General features: G+C 39.5%; 1 protein-coding gene across 3 annotated transcripts in view; it reads left to right on the forward strand.

The window, feature by feature from the left end:
- Positions 1 to 12,657, forward strand: part of LOC108267763 (protein phosphatase 3 catalytic subunit alpha) — a 100,498-nt gene that overhangs the window by 47,342 nt on the left and 40,499 nt on the right. For all 3 annotated transcript variants that reach the window (XM_053681296.1, XM_047156418.2, XM_017472166.3), the window contains one exon: positions 9,398 to 9,598. Coding sequence is in view for 2 of the 3 variants with exons in the window: in XM_047156418.2 (XP_047012374.1) it covers positions 9,398 to 9,598 (201 nt within the window). In the remaining variant the exon portion in view is untranslated. The remainder of the gene's footprint in view (positions 1 to 9,397; positions 9,599 to 12,657) is intronic.

The raw sequence follows: 12,657 nt of genomic DNA on the forward strand, positions 1-12,657 counted from the left end.
AGCACTGTAAAGTGAGTGCCACAGAATGTGATCCTGACATGTCCCTTATTCGTTCCAATTTCAAGGAAGCAGTTAAGGTCTGGGTTAAAGAATATTTTGATCTAGAACCAAACATTACTATCATAATAATGCTTCCAAAAGTTATCCCTTTTGGCGTGTGGTCAGGAAACCTAATACTTGTTTGTTGAAGAGAGCAGATTTCTAGAGGTCCAAATACATTTGTGTAATTCATTTAGATGAGTTAATGAGCTCATGTGTATAAAATGCACTCTGAAAATGTGTTCCAGCAACACGATCACCAGTGAAATCCAGCGTGCTTTCTGTGCCTGATGGAAAATGATTTATTCCACGTCTCGATCGGAACTTCTGACCTGAGCCGTGACCGATAGTGTTTGGCAGAACCAGAGCATTATTATATCCCATTCCTTATCAGCTGGAGAAATTAGTTGTGGTCCCAGGGGGTGCGTGGAATTATGCATGAGCCTGTGATTGTCCTGCTGAGCTGGAAACAAGACATGCTTGCATTATGCATGGTAATTGGCTGATATGGGACGGAGGCGGTGCTGCGTTTTCCCTTTAAATGTCTCTCGTTATGCAGATTTTTCATCTGCTCTCCTGCTGCTCCAGCTCTGCTCGAGCTGCCTCATTGACTTTTCCATATATGCCGCTGGAAAGGCTGCTTCAAATGTCAAAACACTTTGTGTCCCATCACCGAAGACAAATTGCTGAGTGTATTATTGCCTGCTGTGTTCTCACAAAACACGTTACCAGGCGTTATTTTCCCTTTGGTTAAGTAGCTAGGATAAATGCTCTGACGCTACACGGTGTTTAGCGTTTATAGGGGATGTCTCGAAAGCCGTTTGGTCACGGCAGCCGGGAACGGTCAGTGAACGATTTACAAACGTGTTTTTGTTTTTTAACAAGCGAGCGGTCGCTTTGATGTGGCTTCCTTAGCGGGAATCTGCTTTGGACAGTCAAAGTGGAAAGAACTGAAACGAGACAAAGTTGTCTGCGTGGAACAGGGTCCGAGAAGCGGAGGAGTTCGAGTCAGCGTGACAAACACTTCACGCTGCAGGCTTGCATCTTATTCATTGAGTCCAAGCATCTAGCTGCGAGTTCTGCAGAAAAAGACCTGTGTCCTGGATCCTCTGTTTAGAGGAAATCGGCCTTGAAAAAATGGTTTCATACACATTCTTTTTATGGGGGAGAACATTTAGAACGGTCATGAGGGATGCCCTGTATGATAATTATATTTTTCAAAATGTTATTTTCTGATTTTATTAGAAAATACTTTATTTTTTTAAAAAATATATCAATCTATTTTATTCACTTTTTTTAGCTGTAATTTTTTAGCTAGCATTTTTGCTCCATTTCATTTTTATTGCTACCAGTGTTCTTAGCAGAGACCACGATCATTTCAGCAAAGCTCCTTGGGGAAAAAAACACCTGTGACTAATGAGAAACAGCAGCTGAGTTTGGATTTAGGGCTGGTTAATGTTTGCTCATCTATAGAAACCGTTTTCGTTTATGTAACAGCGAAACCAGTGCGGAGGGGAGTTTAATGGAGAGCTGCTGCCTTGTGTGTTTTATACTGCACAGTCCACAATACACATCACTAAAACACAAGCGTGCTTATTAGTCCCACTCAAGTGCAGAGGCGTCTGAAAGCCACAACGCATGTTCTTGTGCGGCGTAATCCACCATGTTCAAATGTTAATGCCATTCAAAAGATAAACTTATAGACTTCATGTTAAACCCATAATGAACTTTCTTTTACTTTCACACTATCTGTTGTTACCCAGATGAGGACGGGTTCCCTTCGAAGTCTGGGTCCTCTCAAGGTTTCTTCCTCATATCATCTCGGGGAGTTTTTCCTTGATACCGTCGCCAACTGCTTACTCAATAGGGATACATTCACACATTTAAAATCTATATCATGTGTTTATATGTTTCTGTAAAGCTGCTTTGAGACAATGTCCATCGTTAAAAGCGCCGTACCAATCCTGTCCCGAATGTTAATTATCCAGTGCACTGCAAAGATTTAATAACCATCATCATTCATTCATTTTTTGAAGGGGAAAAAAGAAACCCTTCTTGGTTAAATATAAATGTAAAGCTTCACAATAGTATACAGATGTCTCAACAATGCTACTATTAGAAATCGCAAAAAAAGGTTTAATGAGTAGCTTTTAAAAGGTTTCTTTTTCAAGACCTTGCTCAGATTTTCTCAACTTCACAGATGTGTGAGATGTGTTTCAGTGTGTGAAGCTGCTGTTTATGGGGGCTACCTGAATTTCCACCTGAATTGTTCAGTATAAATATTCATGTGAAAAGAGTGTAGGAAGATCTCACGGTCGCTGAGAAGTGATAATGAGGCAGACGGCTTTTCAGACCGCTTTCAGTAAGACCAGCTTGACCTTTATTTATATATATATTTATATATATTTATATATATATATATATATATATATATATATATATATATATATATATATATATATATATATATATATATATATATATGACAGAACTTTGTTTTGTAGATGATATTGATGACTCAGCGTGTACTACTATATATGTATATGTGTGTATATATATATGTGTGTGTGTGTGTGTGTGTTTATATATATATATATATATGTGTGTGTGTGTGTGTGTGTGTGTGTGTGTGTGTGTGTGTGTGTTTAAAACGTTGCTGGTGGAAACCTGGCTCAGCTTTTTTAGTTTATCTGTGTAAAATATTTAAATCCCAAATCAAAGTTGTATTTCTTTGCTTTCATGCAAGTTGGAGAAATTTACAATAATAACGGCCTTTGCTTATGCAGTGTTATTGCACTGAACTAATTTTCCCTTCGTTCTGAAGTTACCTTATAGGAAAGAGTGGTCATATTTTCCACATCCTCTTTTTTTTTTTTTTTTATTTCTTTCTTTCTTTTTTTTTTTTGGAAGTGTTAAGAAGTGGTTTGAGTGTGAGAACAGGGCAGAAAAGGTCACTTATTCATGACTCTGTCCAAGCCAGCACTGGTTTGGAACGTGCGTGTGGAACACTTGTTAAATGTCGGCTTCACGAAAACCCTGTGTTTATACAGACTGTTCCAGAATTAACGGCATCCTCTGTAAATATAGGTTTCAAAAATTGGAGGATAAACAGCTTTGTTATGAAAAAATGTCTTTGTGGTTAATTAGCTTAATCTCACACGGGAAATACGAGAGAACTCTAACCGTGAATTGAAGTGACTTATCTTATCACAATATTATCATTTAAAATAGAACCTCATGTGACACCATTATTAGCATCCCTAGAAATGTTACTGTTTTTTTCCACCTGAGAGATTAGGAAATATTAAGCGTCATCAGTGACTTCTTGTTTCACTAGGGTATAAGGCATATGTCGGAATTACTGTAATTACTAGATGTCAACTCGGATGTTCTACTCCGAGCTGTTCACGTCCTCGGAATTAAATGAATCTGTGTGAGATGATGATTTTGACAACTGCAGAATTACTTTAAACTGTGTTGTATGTATTTTGTTTATTTCCAGATTAAGCTCACATTATTAAGACATTAATAATATGCAATTATACAAAATATTACACAGAAATATTACGAGATAACTACGTAACTACTTTTTACTGTTGAAGCCACTGCCAATTTGAGCGTTTCTGCAGGACGTTGCAGTGGTCCGCTGGTACAAGTGGGAGCTTTCAGAAATCTCCTAGTTTACAAGTTGTAACTCATGACATGGCGTGAATGCAGCTTAAATTACGAGGTGAAACAGAGACCAAATTCATTCCTCAAGATGAGAATGATAAGAGAATGCACAAATGAAAGTGTGTTAACCTCTATCAAGGAAAATGCCAATCCCATGTGAAGACAAAAGTGAAGAGGTTTAAGACAAAGAGAGGTGTGGCGGATGTGTTATGAAGCCATCTGGAAGAGAACACAAGTGTATTTTGCCCCCATGTACAATGAGGACGATGGTTATCTGATCATGGTTGGAGATTTGCAGAAGATGGCAGCATGTTGGGGTCACGAGTTGTCTAAATCTACAATTAGACACCACCTCCATACCAACAAACTTTTTGGAAGGCATGCCAAATGTTCTTTCATCTAACCACAAACTTGGAGTTTGCTAAATGTTACTGGAACTTTGACTGGAACTGGGTTCAATGCTCAGATGAGACAAAAATAGAGCTTTTGGCAACACACAGGGTAAGGTTGGTGTAAAAAGATTGAAGCTAGACAGAAGAGAATCCAACCCCAACTCTTAAATATGGCGGAGGATCTGTGGTGATGTGAAGTTTTTTTTTGTTGTTGTTGTTTTTTGTTTTTTTTTAATTGCCAAAGAAAAAAAAATTGGGAACCTTATTTGGATGCATGGCCAAGAGATCAAATGAAAAATCTGGCTGCTTCCACCAAATAGCTTTAACAGGGGTGAGGTGTGATCTTCCAGCAGTACAACGATCCCAAACAAAAATGACCACAGAATCAAGATTTTGACATGACTCTCCCAGTCCCCCGACCTAAACCCGATTGAAAGAGCGTTCACAAGAGAGGAACCTGGAGAGAGATGGTACTGAGGAGTCTCAGATTCCTTGCTCTATATTCTCCAACCTCATAAAGAATTCTAGGAGAAGACTAATGCGCAAAGTACTCAAATCAGGGGTGCCATTAATTGTGACATGGTTCTGTTTGGTAATTCTTTGCAGCAGACATGCACTTCAGTTAAAGCTTAATCTTCCGTGTGAGATTCGCTAATTAACCAAACGTCTGAACTCGGATCTTTCCCCATCACCTCTCCATTAATGTTACTTTTCACTGATTCACTGCGTTTATCGTTTACAGATCTCTCGTGTAGCTAGTGATAAAGTTCCTGTAGGTCATTTATCATACTCGTGCTGGATCCTCTTCATCTTTAATGGACACCAAAAGGTTTCAGACTTATAGAATGAAGTAGATGTATTAAGATGGCTTTACATACTAATGTCTAGCTTTAAAAAAGAAAGAAAGAAATAAATTGTAGTTCAATTCCATCGACAATGTTCTTTCCAGTGAAGGTACATCCATCCAAACAGGCTTGCAAAGGCTTTTTTGAAAGGACGTTAGATCAAGTGGATCTCTTACAACCCACCCACCTCCACTGTGATTGGTCGGTGTAGACATTTGGAGACCGACACGGACTTCAAAAGCATCTCGGTGCATTTCCCCTAGCAAGGTGGAGGCATTGTTCCTTTTATGTCAAACAGATTCATTTTATTTTCTCAGTGGAAAAACATACAGAACGAAACAGCAATCTTCACTAATTGTTGATTTAAATCATTTGAACAAGTTGGTCATTTGGAGCCACTTTTCTCTTTCAAGACAGCACAGTGGAGCTAATTCTTACAAAATCGGTGTTTAGGAAGAGTCATTTCTTCAAAATTCTGCTGCCCATTAATGTTTAAATCGTAATATGGAACTTGGAAGAGAGTCATACTTCACTGTAATCCAGCTATGAGCGAAGCTTCAAATCACACTTTTAAATAAATGTTTTCCATTATCCAGTGCGATGTGGTTGCAGTAAAAACAGCTACATTCCAATTTCAGTCAAAATGCAGCCATTTTATGTTCACGAACAACAGTAAATCATGTGCTTTCACGTGTCACACGGTGAAGTTTACTGCCTGCTCCCTTGCTTGAGGGACAGTTTAGCTAAGGTTCTCTCACTGTTCTCAAAGACTGTGAAAGCTGTGGGCTTTCCTCAGTTTATTTCTTTTAAGACAAAATATAAACCAGGCTTAAGGGAGCCGGTGCATGTCGCAACTCCTTTGTGATGGACAGAGACACTGAGGTCAGCTTTCAAAAGTGTGCCCTGTAGTGATCAGTTCTCAGTATTCCTACTCGGATAGTTGGTCTCGTCAAATTTGTGTCGTTTCAAAAGCTCAGATGTACATGGTGTAATGCCGGTGTTGTAAAAGTTCTGCAGGTTCTACAAGTTTAATCATGCTATGCCTTTCTTTGTATCCTGCATTATTCTGATCCTCAGATAATAAATGGCAAGGCATAATGGTTGGTCTTGTGCACAATCTCAGAGTCCTCATGGTCCTCATGACATGTGATGCCACAAGATACAGGAATTATAGTGTTTAGTACTGAAAATGTTCTCTCTCTTAACGTGAAGCATCACATGGCCTACTTGAACACTAGTGCACTGGCGATGGAAGTTATTAACCCGAAATCGATTTGCTGATCGTTATGAATATTAACTGTGTCCAACTTGTACGAGTGTGATTTTATTTAAGTCTCACTAGTTAGTAAAGCTGCATGGTGGAAATTGGATACATCTCATTATGCAGGATTGAGAGAGACCCCGTATTCCATTCAGCAAACAACCATCCACAGATAGCAATCACAAAGCAACGTTACATAATTAAGTCCAAATTTAGATGTTGCATTAAATATTCTGCTCCAAGTGATTCGCAGTAATGTGTTAATATATTTCCCCCCTTTGGTTTTTCATTGCAATTTAATTGGCTGCAACTTCAATATCCATCGAGTCATTAGATAAACTGAAGAAGTCGTGTGCGAGCGAGAGACCAGAGCAGAGAGACAATTACTGTTTAGTTTTGCTAATAGTTCCTTTTTCACGATGGCATCAAAAAACTTCCGCCTTTCCGCAATGCGGTGTATACGTACTTCTGTTTTACCTTACACGTGCTGGATACTTCAGGAAAATGCAGGAACATGAAAGGTAAAGTTTACAATAGTAATGTTTATGTATTTACAGGTTCATATATTTAGATTATTTTGGTAATCATTTCCAGTGTACCATTCCTTAACGTGTAACTGCCTTGGATGGGAAAGTAGGCTAGCTAGCAGTAACAAGAAAAATATGCATCAGGGTTTTTGAAGGGTTTTTTGGTTAAATGCCTGAAATAAGGTGTGTTTTTAACGCAAGATCAAGATATTTTCATGTTTGTTTCTATGGTATAAAACACATCAGTAATACCCCACTCCTGGTTTTTGAAAAAGACGGTTGTTAACAAATGGATAAACGGGACAACACTGGTCGTCAGGGACATTAAACATCTACAGTAAACGTCATCACACCTATTTGTATTCATACTCTTTTTAGCAAACTATTCTAACTTGGACTATACCAACTCAGACTATTCCAACCTCAAACTTTCCAACACAGACTATTCCCACCTCAAACTATTCCCACCTCAAACTATTCCCACCTCAAACTATTCCCACCTCAAACTATTCCCACCTCAAACTATTCCAACCCCAAACTTTCCCACCTCAAACTATTCCCACCTCAAACTATTCCAACATCAGACTATTCCCAACTCGGACTATTCCCACCTCAAACTATTCCAACCCCAAACTATTCCAACATCAGACTATTCCCAACTCGGACTATTCCCACCTCAAACTTTCCCAACTCGGACTATTCCAACCTCAAACTATTCCCACCTCGGACTATTCCAACCTCAGACTTTCCCACCTCGGACTATTCCAACCTCAGACTTTCCCACCTCAGATTATTCCCAACTCAAACTATGCCCAACTCGGACTATTCCCAACTCGGAATATTCCCACCTCAAACTTTCCCAACTCGGACTCTTACTCGCACTCTTACTAACTATTCCAACTCAGACTTTCCAACTTCTAGATCTACCAGTTTATAGCATTTTCCAATTGTAGAGTTTTTAAATAAAGATTGAAGGAGTTGTCAGAAGCTTAGTGGTGGTGATGGTGTAGTTCGTTTATATCCAAACTTTAGCTTTTTACTCCTGGCGATTGTATTTGGGCTTCAAAATTCATAAAAGTGTTCATTTGTGAGGATTATCTTGATGAACAAAACGTGTGAGAATCGTAAACTTTTGTTGGTCACACAGCTAATTTTCCGAAATAATGTAAAAGCCACTGGAAAAATCTTATTGGATTTTTGTCGAGGGAACCAGGGTGATGCATACTTCCGGGTTGGCTTACAAAATTACCTCATCCCTGCAGCACTCTATTCTTAATAACATTGCACAATATTGTGTTTAGTGCTTCGTAATAAAGTGTAGTATATAATCATTATCATCAGGTTTCCCCATTGAACATATTGGAACAGCAAGGCCATTTCTATTGTTTTCGCTGTACGTTGACGGCATTTGGGTTTGACATCAAAAGATGAATGAGACGATAGATCAGAATTTCAGCTTTCATTTCTTCATATTTATATCTAGATGTGTTAAACAATTTAGAACATGGCACCTTTTGTTTGAATGAGTTATCGAAAATATCGGAACATGAGACTGATGAGTGTTTCTTGCTGTCCAGGTGTGCCCTGTTATATTGATTTACCAACAATAAATGTCTATTGTTGGTTTGATCCATAGGTTTCACCTGTGAAGACTGCATTAGTTGTTAATGGATAAACCAGCATGAAGAACATAGAGCTGTGTATGGGAGAAAAGCAAGTCATTTTTAAGCTGAGAAAAGGGGGTCCAGATCCACTGCAAATTTATATATCGATTTTGCTATTTTGTTTCCCTATTTTCTCCTTAATTTAGATTTGGCCACCTCTGCCCTATCTGAGATATGTGAAGGCAGTCGACCCTATTTTTCAACCTACTGCTCATGCTGTTTAACATACTGCTAGGAAAGCGTTATCCACCTTCTTCCGCATACATAAGCTCACACAGGGGTAGTGTCACTGTGATTGACAGGCAAGAGAGAACATGCTATCCCTCCCACCCAGAGAGCATGGCATTTTTTTTTTTTTCTCTTGCATAGCTGTAGCACTGTCAGGATTTGAGCTTGCGATCCCTAAACATATAGTGGCACTGTTAGCAAAGCCACAGCAAATTTATATATATATATATATATATATATATATATATATATATATATATATATATATATATATATATATATATATATAATGAAGATGTTTTAAGTATTGTGATATATTTTTTGCCCACCGTTAATTAGGTGAGCTTAGTGTTAAAGTAGAAAAATGATCCACTTGATGCACTGGGGGATTTATGATCTGAGAGAGCCACTGTTCTGGGGATTTTCAATGCATCAGTATAAACAGAAGTATCAGACTGTAAATAAAATCCGACTATACATAACGTGAAGAGAAACTGCCTTCCTTTGTTTCACGTTAGCTCAGGATTCTTCGATGTTAACTGTAAAGAGCTGATGTGCCTGCAGCTTTCATTCCAGCCAAACAGGAGCCACCTAATGGTCATTTACAAACCAAGATCAGTTGATTAAAGAAGTGGAATGAGGTGTGGCTGCTGCTAGATTGCAATGAAATGGCCTTTTGTGGATAAGATTAAAGCTTCAGTCCTCAGTGAAGCCCTGCCGTGATTTAATGTCTTTCTTTCTTTCTTAATTTTTTTTTTTTTTTCTACAGCTGTCCCGTTCCCCCCCAGCCACAGGCTGACCGTGAAAGAGGTGTTTGACAGCGAAGGAAAGCCCAAAGTCGATGTCCTCAAGGCTCATCTGACCAAAGAGGGCCGTGTGGACGAGAGCGTCGCCCTGCGCCTCATCGGTGAGGGAGCGGCCATCCTGCGCTCTGAGAAGAACCTTCTGGACATCGAGGCCCCCGTCACAGGTCAGTATTTCCCTTCTCAGCTCACACATCTACTGGTACACTGGAAAGTATCTAAGCAGAAACTTCGCACTCTGATTTCTCACACTTCTCTTACAGCATGAGGCTCGGCTGTGCTAACGGGAGAAGTGTTGACAGAAAGGGTTGAATGTGATGCTCCACTTTTTACCGTTTTCTCCTTTTCAGATTGGTTTGACAGCTCTGACACGGCCCTGTGTCTGCTCCCTGCTTTAGTGGGTATGACAGGCATTGCTTAGAAATGACATACAATTCCTTTTGAGGGAAAAGAGCAAGTGTGGACTGGTCTCTCACATTCAGTGCGTGACTACGTGCAGTCTCAGCCATTTTTTAAAATTTATTTATTTTATTTTTTTATAAACGATAAGCTTGAAATCTGATCTTTTTGTAGTATTACATTTCACCAATGCTTTTATAAGACAAGTTACCAGAGACTTCCATGTCTTTCTCCATTTCTTCCTCTCTGTCTTCTTTATTATTAGCCGACTTCATTAGACTTGGGTTTAAGGCTCTTTGGTGACTCCTTTAACACTGAGCAGGAGGACGAGCCCTGTGCAGCTCTGCTTGTTATTATATTTGGGCGTGTACTCTATTGGCCGCCTGTAACATAAACACCTTGTCTGTTTCTCATTACACTCAGCCTTGGGCTTTGAGGTTTAATCTGCAACATGACCCTTTTTTTTTTGTTGTTCTCTTTATTCTCTCTTTGCACTTTTAACAGGTCTTTTTAAATCTTGATTGTTGTGTTTGGTTTACTGCCTTAAATTAGTTTTCTGTGCAATCCCCCCCCCCCAAATGTTCTCTGCTGAATACCGGCCCACAATGTCGTTGTTCCTCCCACTCACATCTAAGAGCCAATGAAACTCTGCTTCAGGTTGTTTACAGAAATAAGACCAACATTACTTGGAATTTTGTATATGTAAGTGGCCCAGACGAATGTGTTTAAGACATGAAGTTTGTCCCTTTACATATATATACATATATATACATACATATGTGTGTGTGTATATGTATATATGTGTGTGTGTGTATATATATATATATATATATATATGTGTGTGTGTGTGTGTGTGTGTGTGTGTGTGTGTGTGTGTGTATTTGTACTAAGTACAAGCAGTTTTCTGAGAGGCCATGTGCCTTGAACACCTTTTGGCTGTTTTAGGATGTGTAATAGTGAGGCTTGGTGCTTGACGTTGTTGTTGTTGTTGTTGTTATTATTATTATTATTATAATTATTATAAAATAAGCTATGGAAACGACTGAGAAAGAAAGAATCCTTATACCGACATACAAAATAAGCTGTGTGTGTGTGAATAACTGTTTGTCTTGGTGGGGACCATGTGTCCCTATAAAGATGAGAGTATCTGATAGTTTGACACTTGACTTGCCCCCCCCCCCCCTTTTTTTTCCAAAACCTGCACGTTTTTATTGAAAAATAAATAAATACATAAGGCAAAAGGTTTCCTTTTGGTTACTGAGGCCAGGGTTAAGCTTGATATCGGGGTGTGTGTGTGTGTGTGTGTGTGTGTGTCCACCAGCCCCTTAAGTTATCAAGAACGGTCAGCTTTTCCTTTGAGAGGATGTGCGGTATGTGCTCACGTGTATACGTATATACTTACAGTGCTGTGACTGTTTGATCCATACAGGTGGTAGAGACACTGTAAATCTTCTAAATGCAAATGTTGTCATTGTTTTGGAGCACACTAGCTTCTAGATAACCTTAAGGCTAACATATTCATACTAAAAGCCACAAAACAGTTCTTATTTCATGGGGAGTTGAACGGACGTTTGGAGTGGAAGCCAGCGTTTTATTCCCACCTCACCGACACTTATATAAACAAGAACAAGTATAGCAGTCTAATATACTGAGCAAATAGAACAAGCATTTCTCCACGCCACCACCAGTTTGATTGAGGAGCTTCTGCTCTGATTTAGTAAATTTGCAGAGGTAAGTGAGTACAAATGCACGCTCTGTGGGCTTTCACCTGCGGTAACGATTACAATCATGAAATCTACATCTGATTTGCAGCCGTTGTATTCATTTCACCAAACACGTTTCTTATCGTACTTGAACTATGCTTACCGCATCCGGTTTTTCATTCCGTGTAAAAGCAGTGCAAAGTGTCCATCGACTGTTGCTTTCAAAAATGAGGTTTCTGAAGAGCCATTTAAAGTAAACGCTTTTCAGCAGTTCAGTTTGGAGCGAAGCTAAAAATGGCTGCCGCGCTCGTGTCTCCCATCAAAAGCGCCCTGTGTAGGGTTTGTCACTTCACAATGGACTGCAGCGTCACTCGGCACAGGTGTGCATTTGCGCGTCAGGAATCACGGTTACACATGTTGCACCAAACCTGCAGGTCCATAAGCACACAAAGACTGAGAGACTGAGAGGGTGTTTGTGTCGCCGTAGCCGGTGTAACAGCTAGCCTCTGAGTGCGAGTCAGTCCAGTCATCATGTATACACTGATATTATAATCCAGCAACCACACCCAAACATTGTTGTGTGTTTGAGGTTTTCCTAGTTACTTTATAGGTTCATGGTTGATCTCCAGTTGCAGATGATAAGAAAAATTGAACAGTAAACATTTTTGATACAGAAAGCATCTGTTTTTTTTGTCTTTGTTTTGTTTTTTTGGGGGGGGGTGTCTCCTTCCTACTTTTTTTTTTTTTTTTTTTGCATTGGTGTCACAATTCTTAAAAGTGACTTACATTTCCACTAAACGTGAGCCATCAGTGTGTCAAGACTGTGTGAGGGTATGTTTACAGTGTATGCTGCATCGTGTTTGTGTGTTAAGCTCTGGTCTGCTGGTGTTTATGGAACCACCATACTATCCTGAGAGAAAGAGAGCGAGAATGAGGGGTAGAGAGAGAGCAGGGGTGAGAACAGCTCTCATCTACACATGCCTTCATCGGGATATGCAGAGGTACACAGTGTGGCTGGAACAGAGCCATCAATCACTCCCACCCAGCTAATCCCCATCCTGTTGGTGCGCGCACACACACACTCTCCTTCTCATAACGTTAGTCTGTCTGTCTGTCTCTCTCTC

The sequence above is a fragment of the Ictalurus punctatus genome, chromosome 7 (genome assembly GCF_001660625.3).
Source record: "Ictalurus punctatus breed USDA103 chromosome 7, Coco_2.0, whole genome shotgun sequence".
Lineage (NCBI taxonomy): Eukaryota > Metazoa > Chordata > Actinopteri > Siluriformes > Ictaluridae > Ictalurus > Ictalurus punctatus.